Raw genomic sequence first — 24,888 nt, forward strand, 5'->3', positions numbered from 1 at the left:
AGTGCCAAGCCGTCAGAGGCCTCCTGGGGCCGGGCACTGCCCCCTACCCCGCCCCGCGCGGGCCTGACACCATCCCGGTACCCGCACGACCAATCAGCGCCGTCGCTGCAGTCACGCCTCGGGGGAGCGGCCGGTGACAGCCCTCCCGGCCACGTGACGGAGGCTGCCCAATCCCCGCTGCCGCCACCTCCCCCCCCGCAGTGGGTGCTGTCCTGTCCCGGCAGGCTGTGCGCGGTGTGGCTGGGGGCTCTGTCGGTAAGATGGCGGCCGTGAGTCTGAGGCTCGGAGACCTGGTGTGGTGAGTGGCAGTGCAGGTCGGGCGGCGGCGGGGCAGAGGTGGGCGGCGGCGGGCGCCCGCCAACCGGCGGTGGACGGGTGTGGCATACCCTTCTTGCGGAACGAGGTTGAGACTCCGCCTGTGGTAGCGAAGGCGCAGGCGGGGCGACGGCGGGGCTGTGCCCGGCCCGTGCCCGGCTCGGGGGAGCGTGGCGTGGCGGCAGCCGAGACAGGCCGGGCACTGTCACCCCGTAGTCGTGGGGGACTTTAGGTGCGGCTGCGGCCCGGGGGGAGCTTAGCAGGGCAGGCGGCGGCGGAGCCGCGGCCCTGGCAGCGGGTCTCGCCGCCGTTGTCTCTCGGGGGCGATGTCAGAAGGGGCGAGGGGCGGCGGCAGGAGGCACAGAGGCCACCGATCTGATCTGGAGTGGGCCATGGGGAGGCAGGTCTGGCTTTCAGCCGGGCCGGCACCGGAGGCTGTCAGGAGGCGGCGCATAAAATAAACTGTGTAAGATGGAGAGGATGAGGGGAGCGGGACAGGGGCGATCCTTGAGGTTGGAAGTACGGCCTCCTCCCAAGAGAGTTGAGAACTGACATAAATAAGTTAGGTGTTTAGGCGTAGCAACGATGCTATTTCTTGACAGTGCTTTAATGAAGCAATACAACAGTCTGGGGGCACAGCGTGTTTTTTGCAGGCTGGGATGTCCCTGCTACAGCTTACAGAAGCCATTTCCCCTTGTCACTCTAGTTTTACCCTCAGATAGGCAGCGAGCCGTGTTTTTGTATTTCCTGATCGGGAGAACTGAGGCAATTGCATCGAGCCCTGTAAGCACCAATTGTTTAAGTGCATAGGCGCTGCTGTACTTGATAGGTTAGGGTCCTGCTAGAGCTTGCAAGAAATAGCTAATCCCCAACACGCAAATGCATGCATTTATATTTATATCCTAGATAATAAGAAGCATGTGCTTCGGGCTGTGACAACTGCAGTTTCTCGTCTGAAAAACTGACAGTGCTGTAAATTTGTCTAGTTTATCAAGTAAAGTAACTAAAGATTGGTTCCTTTTAGTAATTTTTTTTTTTTCAAAAAAGAAACTCTCGTTGTTAGAATGCAGATTGTCCTGCTTTAGCTTTGAATGTGATAGCTTAGACAGGTACTATCTCCAGAGTCATCACAGAACTGTACCAGTGAGAGTAACATGTGAAAGGCTGTGATAAATGTCTTGTTTAGTAAAAGAATGGAACTTCAAGTATGAGACATGGTCACGGTTACAGCTCCTGGCAATGTTCCTGCCTGGCCGTTGCATCTGAACCGGCTCTGTAGTGCTGCCATCTCGGGAGGGGCTGCAGTGCCGCTTCCCGAGAGTTTTTTGTTCAGGAGCTGGCAGGTTCCACAGGTTCTTTGCCAGTCTCTTGCAATACTGATAAGGTTTTATGAGAATACTGCAGCCCAGGTAAGTGACAAGGGTAAGATAATGACAAAGCTGCCTTGCTAAGATGGCTTTTTCTCCTTTATAAAGAATTAGTTTTGTGTAGTTTTCCATTAGGAAATGTTTGCAACTGTAGGAAGTAAACTTTTCTGCCTTTATTGTGGCTTTTCTGTATCTTTAGTACATCTTACTGTGGTGTTGAGCACCTGAAGGATGTGGTAATGGAATTCCTCTTCAGGGGATCTTGCTGTTAATGCTTTCCTGTGAGAATTTCAGCTCTCTTGAGCTGGAAATCAGTGGCTGCTTTGCTCACTGCCCAGCTGGATATAAGTTATCAACATGAACTTTGGTTTGATTGCCTGCATCAATATTTTTTCAGTTCCTCATGAGGGAATATCCACTCTTGCAGGAGTAATAATTACAACAGCACTGGATCTTCAGGCAGTAGCTATGCTGCTGCTGCTGTTCATTTAAATTCTGATACCCAGCAAGTTCAAACAGATTGCTTAGAGGCTTAGTTTAGGTACAGATATCCAGTGCTTGGGTGTCAACTGTACATCTTGCCCTTCATGGAAGGTTTTGACTGTTAAGTTGTAACTCATAATGTGAAAAATAAGACATAATGCAAAAAGGTAGATGTGGGATGGGTAGTTTTTCTCTGTTTCTCATACCTAATGCTTCATTTTTTTCCCCAGGGGGAAGCTGGGACGGTATCCTCCATGGCCAGGAAAGGTGAGCTTTGGGGTTTGATTTGGGGTTCTTTATTTTATTACTGCTTTTATAATTGTGTTTTCATTGGATTTTTTGAGGGTTTGGTTGTTTGGTTTGTATTGGATTTTTTGTTGGTTTTGGTGGTGGTGTTTTTTTGTTGTCTTGTTTTTTTTTTCCTTTTTCTGCAGGAGTTTTGTTTGTTTTGGATTTGGTTTGGGTTTGTCTTTTATAATGCAACACATCTAAACTGTCAGCCACTTTGATCTGGAAGTTTAGCCTGTCGCTAACAGCTGTTAGTTCAGATGAAATTAAAAGCAACAGAGAACAGTTCATCCAACTCTGGAACTGACTGTGTTTCCCAAATTTAGTTACTTAATCCCTATCACTTTCTGCAAGCCAGGTTTCTTTCTTCCAATAATAAATTAGTTAAGTGCACTTTGTTAAATAATAAAAGAAAGTGGCTTTTCAAGATACTATTTTTTGAGCTGTAGTTTTTGAGTAGCAATTCTTGGTGTACAGAATAGTTAAGCTTTCTCTTCTGGTTTGGTTAATTTTGTCTGACGTAATACCAAAAAGATTTTTAAAAATTCAATTATCTCTGCCATTTTTATTGTTTCTTCTTCTCTGCAAGAACTTTGTTTTTAATTTGAGTGTAGATAGGAGGACTAAATGTGCTGAGATGTCTGCAAAGGTGTCAGTGTGGCAGACAAGCAGAAATGTTTGGTTATTGGATCAAGTTCAGTCTAAGCTCCCCTACAGTCTTCCTGGTGTCACCTGGCTAACTGAAAGACAACTTTTGTCTCTACTAATATCTGTTCTGAGACAAAAGACAAAGCTTTAAGCGTAAACTTGAAAAGTTACCTAATTGAACAAACTTTTATTAATGCCATTTGGCTTTCTAAATTTAAAAAAAAAAAAGCTTGGGATAGGGAAAAGGAAGTGTCACTGCGAATGCAGTGATGTATCGCTGGAGTTTGTATCACTGCTGCAGCATACCCATGGCTAAGGAAATGCACAGTTTATATATTTGTGTGAAAGACTTGCAACATTCAAGTTTGCTTCCTAGTCAGATTAAAAAAAACTAAAGCTAATTTCTAAGCAGCTGTAACACATGACAGTAAGATTGCTGAGTAAAAATTTTTATTATGTGCATTTTAACTTTCACTTCTGATCACCACCAGATTGTTAATCCACCTAAAGATCTGAAGAAACCTCGTGGGAAAAAGTGCTTCTTTGTGAAGTTTTTTGGAACAGAAGATCAGTATGTACCTGCTTGTTTTCACCTGGTGAAAATACTGTGCCCTGTAGTCTGAGTCTTACGTGGAAGAAGTGTTTGCAGTGTAGCTCTGCGAAGGATTGGCTTTGATCTACACACAAAAAAAGTCAACTATTATTGCATGCTACAGCCACTGATGTGTGTGTGAAGTGCGAAAAGTCTTAGATAACTCATGCCAGCATTTTAGTTACCACTGTGATAGAAAGTTCTTGGTGGCTTTCCATTTTTAGGAGAGTAGGCATGATGTGACGGGGTGCGATTTTTAGCATGTAACCATGTATAAGAAAGGTACAGCTGAGAGTGTGCATTTGTCATCAGTGATCTGGATGAGGGGATTGAGAGCACCCTCAGAAAGTTTGCAGATGACACCAAGTTGGATGGGGTGGCTATGCTGACCTGCAAGAGGGTAGGGAAGCTTTACTACAGGATCTGGACAGGTTGGAGGCCAAGTGCTGGGTTCTGCACCTGGGTCACAACAACCCTATGGTAAGGTGCAAACTTGGGGATGTGTGCTTAAAGGAAAGCTGTGACTTGGAGAGGGGCCTGGGGGTATTGGTTGACAGTTGACTGAATACGAGTCAGCAGTGTACCCAAGTGGCCAAGAAAGCCAATGGCATCCTGGCTTGTATTAGAAACTCTGTGGCCAGCAGGAACAGGGAGAGGATCGTCCCCCTGTACTCAGCACTGGTGAGGCCACCCCTTCAGTATTGAGTTCAGTTCTAGGCCCCTCACTATAGGAAGGGCATTGAGGGGCTGGAGTGTGTCCAGAGAAGAGCAGTGAAGTTCAGGAAGGGCCTGGAGCACCTGGGCTACGAGGAGCACCTGAGGGAGCTGGGGTTGTTCAATCTGGAGAAGAGGACATGGTTTAGTGTTGACCCTTCAGTGCTGGTTCGAGGGATGGACTGGATGATCTTGGAGGTCTCTTCCAACCAGATACATTCTATGATTCTGTTCTTCTGCCAGAAGAATAAAGCAGCTGAATACTTGCCATTTGTAAAAGAGTATACTGTTACCTAGGGACTGAAAATATTCTTGCTCTTCTTTGAGAAGACTCTACAGGAGAGGAAAGCTAAAGCTGTTGTAGACTACCTTTTGGTAAGGGAGAATTTATTGATTCCAAACACATGTACAAAATCATGGTTTTCTTAGGTAATTACACAGTGGAGGGAAAAAAAAAAAACAAAACAAAAGAAACAGCCTAAACAAACAAACCCCAACCAAGCCTGAGAATTTGGGTATTTCATGAAACTAATTTTGAAGTAATTGTCTTTATTTTTTGTATTAAGTCTTGCAGTAAGGGAGAAGATTGCAAATCTCTGTAGAAGACTGGAAATCCTTTTGGGAAAAAAAGGAGCAAGAACCAAGACCACTTAATGGATGTTTCTTAAGGAAAATGTTTTTGACTGCTAAATTATTTTTTCTCAATGCTTTAAAATAATTTTCCACTGAGAACTGAAGTGTGAACTTGATGGGGTAGAAGTGAATGTTGCATATCAGTGGGAACATTTGTTGAGTCACTAGTAATGTAAGGCAGGTGAAGGTTGATTTGAGGGCAGAGAATGGGTTTTTTTGATGGTTATGTTGTTGTTAGATGTGTTTATTTGAGCTAATCAACTTCTAAACGTGGAGGAGATTCACTGTCCCTGTTCTGATTGCTTGTTCTCCATTCTTGTATTTCACATTACCGAATCAAATACAGAGATGTTTTTATTCAAGTTTGGGAAAAGGGGTCATATGTCTGGATTACTGTAGCTGAGATTAGCAGCATGATTGCAAATGGTTGTTCAGAGCTGCAAAATAATCAGGATTTGTGACATGATTTTAGAGCTGTGGCTTGCTAACATCCCCTTGTCTGGCACAGTAACAACCACAGTGTGGTTGTTGTCATGTCTCCCCCTCCCATCTCCAGCTTGTGAACTTCAATAATTTCTTGCTAGATAATGCTGATTTAGGAATTTGCTCACTTTGACTGGCATACCCTACCTGAAAATTAAATCTGAATACATACTGTACCCTTTGTTCTTCTTTTGTCTGTCCATCAATGTTATTTTTAAGAGAGAAGCTGGTGTGTCTGTTCTGTCCAACTTGGCTTAAAGAGCGTGCAGGCTGGAGCTGTGCTGTTCTAACCAGGCTGCTGCTGAGAAAATCCTATCTTTGAGCACAGTCAGCAAACCAAATCAGGAAAAACTTACCTGGTCTCACTTAATGTGAGCTTGAAAAGAAAATCCCTTTCCTTATTTTGTGCAAGTACAACAATGTTTTGCAGCTAATTTTTTTTCTAGATGCGTATAAGCAGTAAGTGGAAACAGATACCAGACAAAGTGTCACAGCTTTGCATAATGAGCAGCATGAATAGGAGGATGCAGAGCTCCATCACTGACTGCTCCATGGCATGATGAGTTTACTAACTTATACTGGTACTCTGGTGCATGTTGCTGCCACGTTCAAGTTTATAAGGTTGCATTACCACTGATACATTTTTACAGCTCTCCTGTTAAACCTTGAGCAGTAATAGGTAAGGACTTGGATAGGAGGTATTCACCTGTTTGAGCTGTGTGTGAGCTGTGTGTGAGGTGGAGGTGATGCTAGTTGGTAGACAGAATCCCTCTCACAAACTGCTGAGGGTGATTGCCAGCCAGGTTGTCAATGGGTAGGCAATCTCAGACTTGATGGATTTGTTTCCTTCTGAAGATTCCCAGGTGGCTGCTGTGGCCAGAAATGCCCTGGTTCAAGCTCGATAGCAATTGCTTCCTTGTGACTTACGTGGCTCTAGTTTGCCATACCAAAGATAAAGGAGAAACCTGCTTGCAAGTATGAACTGATGTGCATGGATTTATGCTGAGTGGAGGGGTGAATGAGAATAGACCGATGAGTCTGGAAGTGGTTTTGGTGTAGCATGTAGCTGGGTTTTGGTTATTTATTAAATCCTGCCTGGTTTAGGAATTGAGAAATCCTGAATAGCTGTGAATTGAGTAGTAATACTTCCTACACCAGTGTGATGCTCATTGACTGGTTCAAAATACTCTTACATTTCATGGCCTGCTTGGAAATCCAGCATGGCATTGACAACACTAAAAGAATCAATGCTTTTCAGGTATCATTTCACCACACTTCAGGGAAATGCAGTTGTCAGAGATGTGTGACACAGTCACCTCCCACCCCACCTTCTTCCCCTCTTTTAGACATTTGGTAGCAGCTAACTGACCTTGGAAGTCACTTGTATCAAGGGCTGGATAGGAAGCTGAAGCAGTCCTTTCTTACTCATAGAACCATTTTGAAGTATCAGGAATTACCAAATTGAATACTCTTACTAAATTAGATGGGGTCAAAGGCCACTTCCTGACTTGATATAATAAGGGAAAAATAGAGGAAGTCTGCAATCCAAGATTCTAATAATCTGCAGCCTGTTGCCATTGGGTCCAGTAGCAGAGTACTCATTGCCTTCCCATCCTCACTATCCTGCTGGTATGTAAACACCCAGTCTTGTGCTGCTGCTGTTTTCCCTGGTCTTCAGAGAGAGAGAAATTTCTGGATGTAGTCTTTCTAAAATGACCCTAAGGGTCCTGACATCAGAAAGCACTTGCATAAAGTTAACCAGGTGTTGGAGGTGGTACTCTTGGAGCCAGGGGGTGTAGGTTAAACTGACAGAGAGGGTTAGCTTCCATTGCTGGTGTTTCTTACTTAAGCAAATTATCCTGTGCAGAGCTGTTGCTGTAGCCAGACTGCTGTATAGCAGAGCCAGCTGGAACCTTGTTAGACAGAGCTGCAGGCAGAGTGCCAAAGATGAACAGTCAAACAGTTTTCCCCCTCTTACTGATATCTTTGGATGTGTAAATACTTTGCAGATCCCCTCCTTTTAGCTGCATGGATGTTTATTCTGGCAGTGTGTGTCACTTTTGTGGTGGGTTCTTTCCCCACTAACAAGCTGACGTGTCAAATTGCAGAGTGCAGCCATTCGAGTTGTTTTACTGATAAAAATCCTGACCTTACCTTTTAACAGCAGGAAACTCATCTTGATTTATCTATTGTGTGCTCACACACACTGGGCTTGTAAATAGCCAAGCAATTCTTCTTAGCCTTTCAAAATTCATTATGTTAGGATTTAATGTGGACAGCTAAACTGCTACAGTGTAAAGCCTCATGACATTTTTCCCACGCTTTAGTAACAGAAGTTTGGAGATAGAGTGCCACTATTTTCCATCCCTAACTGTAAGGCTTGCAAAAAGTATTTGTGGATATTCCTCTACTATAATTTCTTCTATTTGTCATTAGGAGTTGGTATCTTTGTGCTGGAGGAGAGTTGATAGAAAGTTGGGGGATAAGGCCTGTGCTGAGCTGGTGTGATGGGTTTGAATCTAGTATGTCTGGTTCTGTCTCTTCTGTGCCACTGCTTTCCATGCAGCTCCAGCTCACATTTTAACTTGGCTCTGCTTTACAGGCATTCTGACTTTTGGTTATTGTTCCTCAGTATAACATGGATTTTGCATGAGTAGTGGCTTTAAAAAGCTGAGGAAGGGTAAGGAGGACTGAGCAGAGGAACCCATTACCAACATGTATCTTTTTTACATCTTTTCACTTCCTATTTAGCCCATTCTTTACAGGTGCCAGGTGACTCTGTGCATGAATACAATTTCTTCTTGAATATGACACTTTGGTAATGTAACTAATGCTTTGCTAGGGCATTAATTCATTGCTGAGTCAGAGAGAAATAGTGGTTCCTTTTATGTGTTGGATCCTAAAGACCTCTTGTCCAAATATTGGCCTTCATTGGCTCTGAGGTTATTGCTTAACAGAGGGAGATCTTGTGCATACACATGACGTGAATTGTTTGGTGGAAAGTTGTTTTGTTTTCACGTGTTTGAAACATTGCATGCAAATGCTTTATGGACATCTAGTGTCGAAAAGCGTGGTCCTGTCTTACAGAAGGTTGTCCAGGTAGGTGACACAGAAAGAATAAACTAAAATGGAAAAGACCTTTTTTTTTTTTTAATATATTTTTAACCCTGACTGGTTTTCACTTTTTAGTTTGTGTCTCCTCTCAGCCTCCTCTTCTCCAGACTAAACATCCCCAGTTCCCTCAGCTGCTCCTCACCAGCCTGTTCTCCAAACCTTTCACCAGCTTTGTTGCCCTTCTCTGAACACACTCCAGCCCCTCAATGTCCTTCTTGGAGTGAGGAGCCCAAAACTGAGGTGTGGCTTCACCAGTGCCCAGTATAGGTACAGAATCACTGCCTGCTCCTGCTGGCCACACTATTGCTGATCCAGGCCAGGATGCTGGTGGCCTTCTTGGTCACCTGGGCACATGCTGGGTCATGTTCAGCTGCTGTCATCCAGCACTCCAGGTCTTTCTCTGCTGGCCAGTTTCCAGTAATTCTGCCCCAAGCCTGGAGTGTTCATGGGCTTGTTGAGACCCAAGGGCAGGACCTGATCTTGTTGAACGTCATTCCATTGTCCTCAGCCCAGCCAGCCAGCCAGTCCAAATCCCTTTGCAGACCCTTCCTGGCCTTAAGCAGATCAACACTCTCACCTAGTGTAGTGTCATCTGCAGACTTTCTGAGGGTGCCTTGATCCCTTTACCCAGGTGATTGATAAAGATTTTAAACAGAACTGGCCCCATACTGATGCCTGGGGAACACCACTGGTGAGCAGCCACCAACTGGATTTAACTTCATTCTCCACTCCTCTTTGAGCTTGGCCATCAACCAGTTTTTAATCCAGAGAAGCATCTACCCATCCAAGTCAGGAGCAGCCAGTTTCTGCAGAAGGATGCAGTGGGAGATGGTGTCAGATGCAGGAGGTGTCATCTCTCCAGATGTGACCCAAAAATTTCAGTCCACTTGAAGCAAGTTGATTCCTGATTCCAAGCAATGGCTAATGTCAGCGAAGTTTGAAGGACTTGCCTGGGCTTTACTACATTGTGAGGAGAGGATGAGTGAGACCCAGCAAAGCATTACTGTTATTACCTTTATGTTCAGTGTAGCTGTATCATGCTTACAGTGTTTGAAAAGGCAGCAATGAAACCACTTCACCTGCATGCAGGAGCTAGACTGCACTGGAGAACATTTAAAACCTATAATCATGGCTAATCAGTGTTTGTAGCATAAAGACCTTCTGGGACCAGAGAAAATCAGTGTGGTTTTTACTGTGTGCTGGGACGCTGTCTGCTAAGAAGCACTCTTGGCCTTACTGGCTCAGGAAAAGCTTTGCCCAAACCTTTGCAGGCCTATTTTCAGTAGGATGAAAATGGCTTTTTAGCAGTGTGTCTGATAAGCCTGGGTTTGAATCCGGGGAGAGAAGGTCGTAGTCTGATCTCTGAGAGAGTCACAAGCCGTGTTGAAAGCAATGGCATTCCCCTGAGCTGCAGTGAAGGGATGGTGAAAGTTTGTCAGCATGAAGGAAAATGGAGTTGTCCCCTTGTGTTTGGCCACTTAACCGTTTGGGAAATGTCAAGAAGTCCTAATTAGCAGCGGTAGAAACAGGGAATTCATTTGAATTTCCTCGTAGAACTGCAATCAGGGTATTAACTCTGCCACTGTACCAGTTTATCTTAAAATATCAACAGTGAAGAAAATAGTTCTTTTTTCCTCAAAAAACAGTGTTTTTGTGCAGAACTTCAAGGTATGTCAGAAATCAGCAATGGGCTGTGGTGATAGTGTTCACTGGGTTTGTGGTTGGCCATGCTGTGAGCTGTATAATTTTGGGTTTCTCCAGTTTTTGTAGACACTTGTGTGTGTGTGCACAGTATGTTTGAACAACGGATTGATGGCTTAAGGTTGTTGTGAGGCCTCTGCTTTCAACAGCCTCTGAACAGGTTCAGGTTATTTGGTACCTTATGGGGAGCCATCTGATCGTGGGTCTTCTTCCTGGTGATACAGGAGCAGTCACTCAGCTGCCTTTGTGTTAAGTGCCTCTGATCACATCCAAAAGCCATCTTGCTGACAAAGAATATGAATAATGCTTAGAGCAGAGCACTGCTTAGCATGAGAGGATATAAAACTTAAGAAAGAAACCAAGTGAAAGTGGCAGTTCCCAGTGACTGCAGAAATTGCAGCCCTTCTGATTGTACAAAGCAAGTGAGTTTGGGCTGCTGTCACCAGTTGCCCTGGAGAAAAGTTAGTGTATCTGTGTGTTTCTAAAAGTGGGGTGGTTGAAAAAGTTGTTATTTGGAGAATAGAACTGAATACTTTTTTGTTTATTTCTAGTGCTTGGATCAAAGTGGAGCAGCTGAAGCCTTATCACCCTCACAAAGAGGAAATGATAAAGATTAATAAGGGTAAGCGCTTCCAGCAAGCTGTGGATGCTGTAGAGGAATTTCTTAGAAAAAACAAAGGCAAGGACCAGGTGAGTGGGCTCTTTGTGCATCAAAACAAATCTTGGCATGAATGATGGTCAGATGTGTTTTCATGTGAAAGGAGTTCGTTGCCTCTGGCAAGCTGAGGGGTGGTTGGTTTGTTTCCATTCCTTTGGGTATTTTTTTTTTTTCCCTTCTTCTTCCCCATTCAGTCTTGTTTGGTGGTAAAAAAAATGGTGTTAAACTAATGGAGAAACTGAAGAGGCTAATTGATCTGCTTATGTTGATGTGATAAATCACTCTTAAATCTTGGGCTAGGATTGCTATCTTTGGTAGGTTGGAAGTACATAGTATGTGCAGGCACTCCCAGCAAGTCTTCCAAGCAGCTTGTTCTGTCAGTTGCTTACTGAAGCTGACCTGTTTTTGCAGAACTAACCAGGAACTTCACTCACCAACTTCAAAGGGCTAAAAAAGATCTAGTTTTCAAGTACCTGTGCTGTTGGTTTGCTCAATAGTGATCAGCACACAGTCCTTCCCATCCTTGGTTTTGCATGAAAATCATTCCAGCTCTTCTCTTCTTTCCTTACCGTCTTGTATTCTGTAATCTCTCAGGCATCTTCCCATAACTCCAGTGAAGAGAAGAATCGTCGTAATTCCAGTGAAGAGAGAGGCAAGCAGTCTGCTGGAGAAGAGAAACGCAAGGCCAGTTTGTCTGAAGGGAAGTCGAAGAAGGGCACAGGGGAAGGAAAAAAGAGGGTCTCTTCTGTTTCATCAGAGAGAGGATCAAAGTCACCTTTGAAAAGAGCCCAGGATCAGAGTCCCCGAAAGCGGGGGCGTCCGCCCAAGGATGAGAAGGTTTGTGTCATGCATGTCCGCCAGTGCCCTCTGCAGATGGACTCCAGGGTTGACTGGCACCATGACTGGCAGGCCAGCAGGAAGAGTCAGTTCAGTGTCAGGTTTTTTAAGCTGTTCCTAGTTACTACTACTAGACTTTTGTCAATCATAGTGTTGACCCTTCCTGTAGTTTTTACCAGCTAGTTATTCGAGCGGCTCTATTCATATCTTTGAGAGGGCTTTGAGAGCTGCGTCCTGAGACTCCACCTTTCATCTTGCTGTTCCTCAAGTTCAGTTGCTGTGGGAAGGATTAGTGAAGAGGTATGGGTCTTCATCTGATTACTGGCTTCTTCCATTTCACATACTTTGGATGGGCAATTAGAGGTCACTCACCCTACCCTCTCTCAGTACTGAGAGTGAAGCTATTCTTCAGGGTTAGGTCTTAAAGAAGAAACTCTTGTAGCCTAGGGAATCCACCAGAAGAATTCATCATATTTGTTTCAGCATCTCTGGTGTATTTCCATCATCCATTATAAAGGTCTAACCTTGGAACATTCTTATTTTATCCCCATTACTTCCTTGTTATTTCTGGAGGTTGAGGTGGCAATAATAGCCACCAGTGCTTTGTCTACCCTCATCTAGAGTTCCAGCCTTTTTATTTCTTGGGGAACTCACTGTTGTGGTCCAGATCTTCCTTTCCAAATGGATAATTATTTCAGTGGATTATTCCAATGAACGTGCTCCATCCGAGACTGCACCTGAAGACCATTGGGAGACTTCAGCCTGCTTGCTCACCTGTGCTTCAGAGGGATCACATCACACTGTGCTTCACAAACTTTGCTGCCAGTGTTCTTCAGGATGCAAGTCAAGACGGTAGTCCTTGATCTCCAAAGTTGTGAATGGATTGTCCTTCATTTGTTGAAGAGCAAACTTTCTTGATGCAGTAAAATGAATCTGATCATCTCAGATACTAGCTCTGAAGGAAATCCTGGCTTTTTGTTAGAGCCAGCTTCTGTTTAGTCAGTCTGTCCAACAGAGCCCATCAGTTTCTCCTTTTGGGGGGAGTTGAAGGAGGGGAGGAGTGGATATCTATTTGTGAATTCCTACTAATAATTTCAGAACTTGTGACTTGACTGATGCAGGAAAACATTTCACCAGCAACATACTTTCTTGTCTTTAATGTCATATCTTCACATTCTTGTTACAACAAGCCAGCAAGCCCTTTTTTTTTGCCACTTGAAAAGTACTTCTGTATCTTTGAGCTAGGTTAATTTCAAAATTGATCAAAAGTAATGGCTGGGAGAATTCTGATCATGCTGACACATGGTGTGCTTACGTTTTACTGTATTAGCTACCTCTGGGCATCAGAGTGCTTTGAGAGAGCTAATTGTAGTAGTAGGAATTATTTTACTGGCAAATTGCAAGTGGAGTAGTTTTAAATAGTTTATCACAAATAGATGGCCAGTTGTGTGATACATGTCTGGCCACAGACCATGAAAATAAGCAAGCTAATGCAGGAAAGAGCCTGATTGCTTCTGGAAAGTAAGGTACTGACAAGGAAAGAAATTGCAATGGAAATATACCAGTTCTGCCTTAATTTTCAGCCTGTGAAACAATTCTAAAAATCTTTTCTTCCTCTTCTTTCTTGGTTTTCATAATATTCCCAAATTGTTAGCCCTAGGGTAGAAAACATTTATGTCATTGTCCTGAATTACTGCAGTGTTGGGATTGGGTTTGTTGGGGTGTGGGGGATTTTGGCCCAGTCACAGTCCAAATTCTGGCTTTCCAAGTAATAAGGATGCACATAATTGAAGGATCTGGTTGTTGTTGAGGTGTGCTCTATCTGGAAATGCTCTGTAGGCATGCATGATCATTCATATACCCTGATTTTTAGCTTACATGAATATTTGCGAAGGCCCAACATGACTTCGTAGGTATCAGAGCAGAAGAGAATTTACTGTGCAAGGCTCTCCCTAGATACCTTAGGAGTTGGAGCCTGGTATCTAAATTGTCCCTGCTGACAGATGAAATAATTGCATCAGAGCTGCCCCCAGGAGTCTTTAGTTTTTTTACAAACAGAGCTCTTCTCTGGTGGGTCTGTGTGAACATAAGCTACTGTGCATTTTCAGGGAGCAGTTTCGTAGAGGAGAAAATGTGATTCCATTTCTGAACTTTCAGTAAGATAACACGTGCTATGCAAGTCCTGCATATTCTCCTCAAATAGCATAAAGCCCTAGATGTCTGTGGCTTACAGCATAAAAACCTATTTTAACATTATATATTTTGGGGGGAATAGGAAAGATTAATTTTGATCAGTGAAAATCCAGTGCGTGAAGCGTTACCATGACATTACAAATGGGGGCCTGTTGAGTGAATGGGACAGTCCTTTCATCCATTTGTCTCCTGGATTCTGAAAACTTGAGCAGATGTGGCTATCAGCCTCATGCTTTGAAGGTTCTGTTAACAGGTAGGCTACTTTTTTATGACAGAGGAGGATTAGAAGAGTTCAGACCTCTGAATCTGCTGATATCCGCTCATTTGTTTAGCTTTCTGCATCCACCAGAGGAAAATGCTGGATGAAGTGTGTTCATTGCTTCTCTGCCTATTGCATGATTACACAAATGGAGTGATTCCTCTCACATCTGAAGAATGGATTCTCCCAAAGCCATAACTGGTTGAATTCCTTCGTTGGTGGTTCATATTTTGTTCACCTCACTTGTGCTGACAATACTCTGTGTAAAATATGAACATTTCATGGAAAGACATGTGAAATGGAAGGCATTTGTAGTGCTTTTCAGAACTCTGTACGTGTGCTCATGATCAACATGCTGTGGCCAGCCACTGAGCCAGATTGTAAGCTCTTTCTGATCCTCCTTGTATCTCCTCAGGACCTCACAATTCCAGAATCAAGTACAGTGAAGAGGGTGATGACTGGAACAGTGGCTGGATTTAAATGGCCACCAAGCGTCAGTGAGGTGAGAAACTTTACAATGTGTGTGATCTAGGGAATGAGTTTGTGGAAGCAAATTTAGAACCTTTGTGCTGTAAAATAGTGAGATTTCTTCCTCCTGTAGGAACAAACCAAAACACTCTTGATTTGTCATTGTGTGGTGTAACAAAGCTAGACAGCATCCTTCCTTCTCTGGAGACTTTCAAAACCTGCCTGGATGCATTTTTGTGTGGACTACCCTAAGCGATCCTGCTTTTGGCGGGGGAGTTGGACTCACTCTCTGGAGATCCCTTCCATCCTCTAACATTCTGTGATCCTGGGCACCTAAGAAGTGCCCAGGACTGGGAAGTGAGAGTTCAGTCCTTGTGGAACCATTTGCAGATTCACACTTGCTGCACTCATTTTTTAACTTCTTGTTTCAAAAGTATTTCTGGGACTGGCTTCCCAAAGTTGGAGAATATGATGTGGGTAGTCTCTCCCTGTCCGGGTATGGGGTGGTTTCATTTGATTTCCCTCATAAGCAGCTTTTGGAAACCTTGCATATTTGTGCATTACTACATAAGTGATCAGTGAAGCTGAGTAAGAGCAATGTGACTGGGCTAGCACACGTGGTGCTCACTGAGAAGCTGAGATGCCTGGGCCTGTGGCCCTTGTTGCTGTTAATATGATTTACCTAGCATGTGACAGTACTAGGTGTAATCTCCAGCCAATTCCCAGAGTACTCTTCTAAGGAGTTCCTTGAAAGAGGGAAAGGAAATGTTTTCATTCCCTTGGAAAGAGCAGGATGTGAGATCTCTTAATCTTGTTCATAAGCTTTGGTTTTCCTACAGATGTCCAAAAATGAGAAATTTGGCAGGAATGGCTTTCGTTTTGTGAATGAAACACAATGCAAACTGCTTAACTGAAACAGGCTGCCTGATACAGCTGATACATTTTATATTTTCCACCTTAAGCTATTCTCATGCAGCTTGAGAGAACAAGGAAAATGTGTTGTGGTTGCTCAGTGACTCTCTGTGAATGTTTCTGAGCCTGTATTTCTCTATTTGTAGCCTGTGAAGGACAGCGATCCACATTTTCATCACTTCCTGCTGAGCCAGACAGAGAAGGTGAGCATTTAGCTGCTGGTATGTCTTAAGTTGGCATCCTGCCCTTTGCTCGGATTAAGCATGAGGAGATAGGAAGTTCTGTTCTTTAAGGGCTAGCAGCAATTAGATTCTCACATGCAATTTTGTAGTTCAATTACTTCCTAACCTTAAGGTTTAAAAGTGATTTAGCAATGAGTAGAATGAATAGTTGAAGTAATTAAAAATTATCTAGCAGCAGGATTTGACAGCTCTGTTGTAGTAAATTCTGTGGATTGAACATTGAGGGGTAGGGAAAGTACTTTTTTCTGTTTAACAGCCCTGTTATTTGTCTCTGGTTGTCCTACTGGTTCCTTCATTTGGATTAATTTGTCAATTAACTGAATATGGCAGGAGAATTTCCAGGACCAGAAAAGCTCCATGTGAAATATATCAAATCTATCTCCTGAGAGTCAGAAGCCTTGCAAGATTTTGTCTTCAGCAGTAAACATGAGGAAGAAAAGGAAAGATCAAATTAAATGACAAAATATTTGCATCTAGCTGAGAATCTGGGTAGAGCCAGAAGGATTAAGAGCAGTTTTAATCTAGATAAACTCACAGTAAAAGCAGTATAGGACGGAGCAATCTGCACCTTAACATTTGTTGAAAGCAGTGTGCCTTCTCATGGTGACAAGGAGGTTTTGCTTCCACAGTTGCATTGACATACTGAGCAGATACAAGGCAAGGTGCTCCATGGCAGGCTTTAGAGGTCTGTTCTCTTTGGGCCAAATGTGAGACTAGGAAGGCCCTGGATCCTTACCTTCAGAGGAGCTTGTTACATGAACTGCAGAAAGGAATTTGTAGTAGCTGTGTCGTAAGACAGGCTGAATTGCTTGGGCAGGATGGGAAAGGAAGAGCTTAGTATGTTGGAATAGATTTTTATCTTCTCCCATTGAGGGAAGCTCTAGAATTTTCCTGCTTGCAGATGGTGGTGGGTAGGTGAGCTGCCTGTTTCTATGTGACAAAGATATGTAACAAAGAAATTAGCTCAGCAGAGCAAATCAGCACGGTCCTTGCCTTGAACGCTTTGTCTTCTCCATACAGCCAACTGTCTGCTATCAAGCCATCACAAAGAAGCTGAAGGTTTGTGAAGAGGTAAGGCAGATCTTAGTTTCGATGGCTTTTCCTTACTGTAATGGGGAGTTGCAGTTCCTTCAGAGCTGTGCACTGTATTTTTTTTCTTCCTCTTCCTCCCTCCCTCCCCCTCCCAGGAAACAGGATCCACCTCCATCCAGGCAGCAGACAGCACAGCAGTCAATGGCAGTATCACACCTACAGACAAAAAGTAAGATCTCCAACGCACTTCAGCCATTTCCCTTCCTTTTTCTCCTTGCCAGCTCATACATGCAGCCATTATCCAGCTTGTCACTGAGAATAAATAAACCTAACGTTTCCCTCTAACTACAGGTCTTCTCTGTCCTTGTGTGAAATCCTGATTTGGGGGGCAGGGGGGAAGGGAGGCAGCTAAAAACAGGGGTTCTACAGTAGAAAAATTCAGAGTAGGATCTGATCTGGATACGTTTGCAATTCAGGACTTTTCTGCAGTTGCCCTTTTGCTGCAGGGCAGAGCATGGAGCAGCAGTGTTTGAGTGCTGTGTGAGGCAGGAAGATAAAAGGGTATCTTTCTCCAGTAGTGCCTGGCAGTTGGCTGGGGTTATTTAGTCATTCTTCTGAGCACGTAGAAGACAAGAGGAAGAGGGAGGCGTGTTCTCCCAGCACAAGAGCCTTGCTGTGTAGCATGTGAGCTTTCTGGTTTCTTCTAACACACCCCCCTTCTCCTTTCTAGAGTGAGAGAAGCCTAACTTGAGCTTCCTGTTTCACTCTGTAACTTCCGCTCTGTTCAAATTGAGTTCAGGCCACAGCTTGCTGTTTGCCGTTGGGGTCGTTTTCATGGGATGTCAGTTCTCAGCTGTACTCCAGGGGCACCAAAATAACGATGAAGCTGTTCAGGTAAAACAGTCTCTCAGGAAAGCGTGGCTCAGAGGTGGGTTGGGAGAGAAAGAATATCTTCTCTGTTTTGGAGCCTTCAAAATAGTTGGACCTTGTTTGTCCTGTTTAAGGAGCCTATAGAGACTTGCTCTGACTTGTCTAAATTAGTTTGCTCCAACAAAAAGCAGCTTGGCTAGCTGGGAGAGGGCAGGTGGCTTGCAAAAGCCACAGTGCATCTGTAGTGTGGCTGATTCTGAAGAACTAACTGGGGAATTACCAGGCAGGTTTCCTGGTGAAGTTACGTCAGACGGTAACTGAGCCCTTCGCCGTCTCCCACTGGAGCTGTGGGTTTGGTATGAAGCTAACTGCAGATGTGTGATAAGATCCTTGCAACAATGGCTGCAAATGAATTCCTCTTGCAAGTAACTGTAGGGATACAACTTGTTGTCTTTTTCTGGAATTGGGGAAGGAAAACTCTTGCCAGCTTTGAGGAGAGGAGGGAGCGGTGTGGGGGAAGGCAGCGCGTATCTGGGACCACATTGTTGCCACTTGTGCTGTCCTATTCTGGCCTGTTTCTTCCTTCCTGCCTCTGTCCAAAATTGTAGCTGTAGACTGGTGATTGCATCTCTGCTGTGTGTGTGGTGCTTAGCCCAGTAGTCCTTGCTGGATTTTATTAAAGTCAAGATTATAATGTGTTGTTCAGTAGCATAAGCAAGTCATCATTCATCTGAGTTAGCTTAAAAATCAGAGGGTTAATTAAGAGAAGCACTTGCTGATCTCTGAATGTTCTCTTTATCTTCAGGAAGGCAGTGGCTGGCAACAGAAAACACAAGAACAGCAATTTTAACAAAACAAACCAACCAACCCCTCCAAACAGGAAAAAAAAAAAACCCACCAACAAAAAAACCCCAGACCACCCAGATTTTAATATTTAGGTAGATTTTTGAAGCAGACTGAAGACTTTGTTCAGGAAATGGTTAGGAATGCTTGGTAAGCAAAATAAATACCAGCTTGATGTTAAAGGTCAGTAGCTGCCCCTTCTAGCTGTGGCTGCAATGAAACATGTTTGGTTTTGTTATGGGTTGGGGCTTTTTCACCTGGTGAAGCTCCAGGGTTTGCTCTTCATTTCCAAGGCCTTGAGAGGCTGACACCAACTGCCTTTTGTTGCATTAATGTTTGTCTCTTCCCCTCAGGATAGGATTTCTTGGACTTGGCTTGATGGGAAGTGGCATTGTCTCCAACTTACTAAAGATGGGTCACACTGTCACTGTCTGGAACCGGACTGCTGAGAAGGTAAGCCTGTGCTTAAGGTACAGGTGATAATTCACCTTTCCTCAACATGTAATTACCACCTCTTGGCTCAGGGAGGCCTGGAGTCACCAGGCAGTGGTGCCTGGGAGAGGGTACCAAAGAAACACAAGTATGTTTGCCACCTTGTTCTGTTATTACTTCCTAGGGGCTTGGTAGTAGCCACTGTGGACTAGGTGAAGCTGTAGTCTGTCCTAGTACAGTCACTTTTATGGGAGCAGTCCCAACCCTGTTGCTGTGTTGTATGTGAGAGAGTTGCCAGAAAAATCACAACCTTATGTATGTGTTGAGGAATGCAATGTGAAGTGCCTCTGGAAATGCTGCTGATGTAAATGGTCAAGTCATTGTGTCATGGAGCTGAACAAAAAGAGCAGGTGCTGGGGGGCTGATCCTTGCAGTGGTGTGGTAAGATGCAGTGCTTGACCACAGCTTCATCTACACATCCATTGCTCTCTTCATGTTACAGTAGCAAAGGTTCTGTTGAAAACTTGCTCTGTCATAAAACCAGGGTGAGAAGGATTTTATAGGTATATTCAAAGTGCAAATGGAGCTTACATTTAACCTGTGTTCTAGCTAGTGTCACTCTTTGTAGTGCAGAAAGAAAAGGAGGTAACTTGGGGAGACATGGTGCTATAATAATACTGTGGAAAATTAGAGACAAGAAGGGCAAAGTGGTTACTGTGTCAAAAGGGATTAAAAGATTTTCTTTTTTAACTGCAAAAGATGGATGGCATGAAGGCATGGAGTAAGAAGGAGTGAGGATTCTGAAGCAGCAGCCCACTAAACCACCATTCTCAGTCTCAGCTGTGCATATTCCTGTTTACTTTCCAGTAACACCTTTTGCTATTTCTGTAACCAGGTTTTTTATCTCCTCATCTCTTCTCCAAAACTCACAACATTCAATCTCTTCTTTCACCTAAGCATTCTCTTTTCCTCTGTCTTACTTTCATTTGGGGTTTCAGAAAATCTGCAAAAGAGTCCCTTTTGTGTGTGGACAGAGAAACAGAAGGCAACCCACTTGCTATGTAATTAATATGCCTGACTCCTTTTAAGTTTGGTCTACCAGCTCAGTCTGTCGCAGCAAAATGCTAGAGAACCCATTTCCTCTATACTTGATTTGTCTTACGTTTGAATTTGTGACTTTTGCAGTGTGATTTGTTCATCCAGGAGGGGGCAAGGCTGGGAAGAACCCCCGCTGAAGTTGTCTCCACCTGTGACATCACCTTTGCCTGTGTATCAGATCCAAAAGCAGCGAAGGATGTAAGGATTAGCTCTTATTTTACCTCCACCAGCTAGACTACAAAATACTGCATGCCAGTTCTGATTCCAACTAACCATGGTAACACGGGGCAGTGTAGATGCTGGGCAGCGCAGCTCTCTCAAAATAAATGTCCCAACAAAAATCGTGCTTTTGAACAATAATAATCCTGAGGGGTAGGTTTTGATAGCCCTCTATCAAACCTGTCCTGCAGGGTTGGACTTTCTCTGCAGACACCCTATTGCTTTACCGCTCTTCTGTTCCCCACAGCTGGTACTGGGTCCGAGTGGGGTGTTGCAAGGGATTCGCCCAGGGAAGTGCTACGTCGACATGTCCACTGTGGATGCAGATACAGTGACAGAGCTGGCCCAGGTAATCACTTTGAACTGAACTTCTAACATCTGTGATTCAGCAGCAGCACTGCACTTCTTGCGGCTCCAGGCAGTAAGCTGTTGATAATAAAGTTGCTTCTGGAGATTTCTGGGCTCCTTTCAGGAGATACTCAAGTTCCAGGCAATTAAGACAGAGTGAACTGTCAAATCTTGACCAGCAAAGCCTGTAGGTTTGGCAGGGCTGTTAGCTGGCACCAATGCAAAGAGTCAGCCAAGTTTTGATCCCTTAAGAAGTACTTGTAGCCAAATATGTGTTCTGTGGCAAACTGAAGGACAGGGTGCTGTCTGGATGAATAAGTGTCCTTAAATTGATAAATCTGCTTATTTTAAATGTTATGGCTGGGGAGCAAGAACACCTTCATGTTTCATTTAGTAGAAATATCATTATAGAGGATTTCTGGAGAAGTGTTCTGATTCTTTCTGATGGGGTATCTGCGATTTCCTCTTTGGCACCTCGATCGTTATTGTTTGTCCTAATGACGTTGTCCTAATGTTGTTGCATGGGGAGAGGGAGCTAGTTTTGGTGAAGATAGTGTGACATGAATTTGGAAAATGAAGTCATACATATTAGTAAACCTCTGCCTGAAGAGATCTGCCAAAGGCATTTCCTCTGGGGAAAACACTCTAACAGTCAAGCTTCTGAGATTCCTACCCCCAGATGTACAACTCTGGCACTGGTTCCTTGGCCTTCACAGTGTGCCATGGCAAAAGCACCTCAGCTGATGGCTTAAAACATGCATGCTAGTGGTGGGTGAAGGAAAGTGTTGCTGGAGTGTGAAGGCAACTTTTGGTCTCAAGCACCCTTTGCAGGATCAAAGCATCAGTGCTTTCCTCTCATGTTTATATGTCTGAGCTACTTGTTCATTGGATGATTTGGGTTGGAAGGGACCTTAAAGATCATCCAGTTCCAACTCCCCTGCCATGGGCAGGGACACCCAGCCCCTCGATGAAGTTGCTTAAGGCCTCATCCAACCTGGCCCTGAACACTTCTGTAGAGGGGGCATCCACAACCTCCCTGAGCAACCTGTTCCAGTGTCTCACCACACTCACTGGAAAGAATTTCATCCTAATCTCCAGTCTAAATCTGCCCTTTTCAGCTCAAAGCCATTGCCCCTTGTCTTGTCACTATAAGCCCTTGTCAAAAGTCCCTCTTCAGCTCTCCTGTAGCCCCTTCAGGTACTGGAAGGCTGTTCTAAAGTCTCCCTGAAGCCTTCTCCTCTCAAAGCTGAAGAGCTGCAACTCTCTCAGCCTGGAAGGTGCTCCAGCCTCTGATCATTGTTCTGCTTTTAAATTCTGTCTTCAGGGCCAGGAGTCCCCTAAACAAAGCTGTTGCTGTGCTGCCTGCTCAGCACCAGTGCCTGCTATTCATGCACAATTAACCAGCCCTACTCTTTTTCCAGGTGATAGTGTCCCGGGGCGGTCGCTTTTTGGAAGCCCCAGTCTCAGGAAACCAGCAGCTTTCCAATGATGGGATGCTTGTGATCCTAGCAGCTGGCGACAGGGGGTTATATGAGGACTGCAGTAGCTGTTTCCAAGCGATGGGGAAAACCTCTTTTTTTCTAGGTAATTAAAACATAAAGGGCCTGATAGCGGTTTCCTGGACAGTGCAAGGACTGGGAGTGCAGCAAAGAGTCTGAGAGGCCTGTTTCTTGTCTCCTTGGGCAGTGTGGGAAGCTGGCCTGCTCTGCTGGAACTTGGCCAATTTCAGAGCCTCCAGCCTGAGTTTTCTGTTTTGAATGCTGGTTCATTTTGGAGGATCCATGTTGCTTTGTATTTTGCATCATACTTTGTTATGATTTCTCTCTTCTTTTTGAGTGCTTAGAAAATGGGTAAGTTTTCTGAAGCCTTCAGTGGAAGGGAGAGGTGCCAAGTGCTTGATATGGAGGGTCCAGTAGTGGTAATACTATGTGGGATGGGGGAGTAAGGCTCCTGTGTCTCTTCTGGAGGAATGGCCAATGATATGTCTTACTCCCAGGTGAAGTAGGCAATGCTGCCAAGATGATGCTGATTGTGAACATGGTCCAAGGCAGCTTCATGGCAACGATAGCAGAAGGACTGACTTTGGCTCAAGTGACTGGCCAGTCCCAACAGACCCTTCTGGATATCCTCAATCAGGGACAACTCGCCAGCATCTTCCTGGACCAGAAGTGCCAAAGTAAAGTTCTCTTCCATTGTTTCTTTTGTTTTATAGGACGTTTATCACAGCCTAGCAGCATTTCAAATAATGGCAAAAGGGAGACAATAACCATTCCATCTTCATCAGCCTGGGATTCTGGGTGTTTTAAGCATTCTGGAAATGAAGACCTGACTTCCATTCCTTCCCTTTCATAGCCAGGGCTTCTGAGAATCCACTCCAAGTTCTGCATTATCTACAGCCTGCTTAAGACTTGAGCTCACAGTGAAGGTTTTATTGGGGCAGGGTAATAAATGAAATGGAGGGCAAGCTGCTTAGAAATGTGAGCTCACTTTGTCACTGGGCAATAGTATCTGCTGTGGCCAGATGAAGATAGAGAGCAGAGAAACAGAAGAGCTAAAAGCAGTGTTCCTGGTGATCAGCATGGGAAAGGGAAGTTTGATGTTGAATTGCATGCCCTTGCAGCACGGGCTTGGTTTACTTTTGTCATGCTTATTTTTTGCCCGCATTCATATTGACAGATATCTTGCAAGGAAACTTTAAACCTGATTTCTACCTGAAATACATACAGAAGGATCTTAGATTAGCTATTGCACTGGGCGATTCTGTCAACCACCCAACTCCCATGGCAGCTGCTGCCAACGAGGTAAGAGCTGTTCAGCATTCAGATGTGTTACTCAGCATTTCTTCAATAGAGCCATTTGTCAAGAAGAGACAAAAATCTAAGAATGACATCATCTGTAAGACAAGGGAGCAGTAACTGAAATATATTTTGGCTTGGATGGAATTGGATTTGTTTTGATTGTAGAAGGCCTTAGAATGTCAGACCAGTAAACACAGATGGCCTTGGCAAGACCTGGTGCATTCTGACGTGCACTGTTCTAATTACTTGACATACTGTGCAGTTCTCTGGTATGCAGTGCAGCAGAGAATTTTTTTTCTGCTGCAGAAAGGCTTTGCACAAGAGTGGGCACTGATATTTTTCTGATTTCTTTTCTCTAGGTCTATAAAAGAGCAAAGGCATTGGACCAATCAGACAACGACATGTCTGCAGTGTACAGGGCCTATATCCACTAGGCTGCACCGTTCTTACTGTTAATACTATGATTATTGATTAATATTATTATGATACTGGGTTTTAACTCTGGACCAGTCCATCTCTGTCTCTCCATTTCCTTTTATAAACAGACTTTGAGATCTGCCACGGAGGCAGCTGCTGTGGTGAGCCTTCCCCTGGTGGCAGAAGGTGGGGAGGAGGGGGCTCGGATTGCTGCAGTCTAATTAGAAAAATCCATGCCATGCACTGACAGTCATGGAACAGAACAGTGGCGGCTTGTTCAGAAGCTCTGAGGCAACTCTGCCAGAAATCTGCTGCTTGGCTGCTTTTATTTTCCTCTTTGTATGCTTGTCTAAGATGCTGTTTCTAATGATCCCTTTTCTCCTTGCTGTGAAATAATGCGTGTGTTGGACCCTCTGCATTAAGGAGGCAGGTGACATACATCCCATCTACCTGTGAATATCATTAAAGTCCTTGGTCCCAAGTAAGGTGAGGGGCATTCCTGTTAATCAGCCACTGGCAGAGAACAAAGCACCTCCCATGGAGGAGAATGGCAGTTCCAGAAGGTAATGGGGTTGTATGCAACACTGTCTTGATTCTGTTTCTTTTTAAACTTCCACTTTCCCAGCACCTTGCTAGAGGAGTTCCTTGTGCTGTTAAGAAGAAGAGATTGCATCCATGTCTTCCCCTGTACAGACAGCTATAGCTTAGGGAACACAAACATACTGAAAATGAGAGAATGCCAGTGTAAATGAGCCTCCTAAAAGGCTAGTCACATCTGCCCATCCCACATGCAGCACTGGAGGTCAGCATGTTTGCATAGAAAACTGCAAGAGAAATGCAACCTAAAACTGGGCCAGAGATATTTTATTTAGGGAAGGAACAAACCTTAGGGTTTCTCCTGGCCTTAGCCTGTGTTGCTTTACT

General features: G+C 44.3%; 1 protein-coding gene across 5 annotated transcripts; it reads left to right on the plus strand.

Annotated features, from left to right (window-relative positions):
- The first annotated feature begins 247 nt into the window (after positions 1–247).
- GLYR1 (glyoxylate reductase 1 homolog) lies at positions 248–24,888 on the plus strand. 5 transcript variants are annotated; one of them, XM_054390819.1, is made up of 16 exons: positions 248–298; positions 2,396–2,432; positions 3,593–3,672; positions 10,890–11,028; positions 11,591–11,833; positions 14,701–14,787; positions 15,812–15,868; positions 16,928–16,978; positions 17,095–17,168; positions 19,006–19,105; positions 20,270–20,380; positions 20,649–20,750; positions 22,171–22,333; positions 22,746–22,925; positions 23,426–23,550; positions 23,907–24,888. In XM_054390819.1, exons 1-16 carry the CDS (start codon positions 261–263, stop codon positions 23,979–23,981), a joined length of 1,662 nt encoding a protein of 553 aa, XP_054246794.1. In that variant the 5' UTR covers positions 248–260; the 3' UTR covers positions 23,982–24,888. The 5 variants fall into 5 exon arrangements, with proteins under 5 accessions (XP_054246794.1, XP_054246795.1, XP_054246797.1 ...); XM_054390820.1 differs by having other exon boundaries at positions 20,288–20,380; XM_054390822.1 differs by lacking the exon at positions 16,928–16,978.

Source organism: Indicator indicator, chromosome 22, assembly GCF_027791375.1.
Source record: "Indicator indicator isolate 239-I01 chromosome 22, UM_Iind_1.1, whole genome shotgun sequence".
In the NCBI taxonomy this organism is placed as follows: domain Eukaryota; kingdom Metazoa; phylum Chordata; class Aves; order Piciformes; family Indicatoridae; genus Indicator; species Indicator indicator.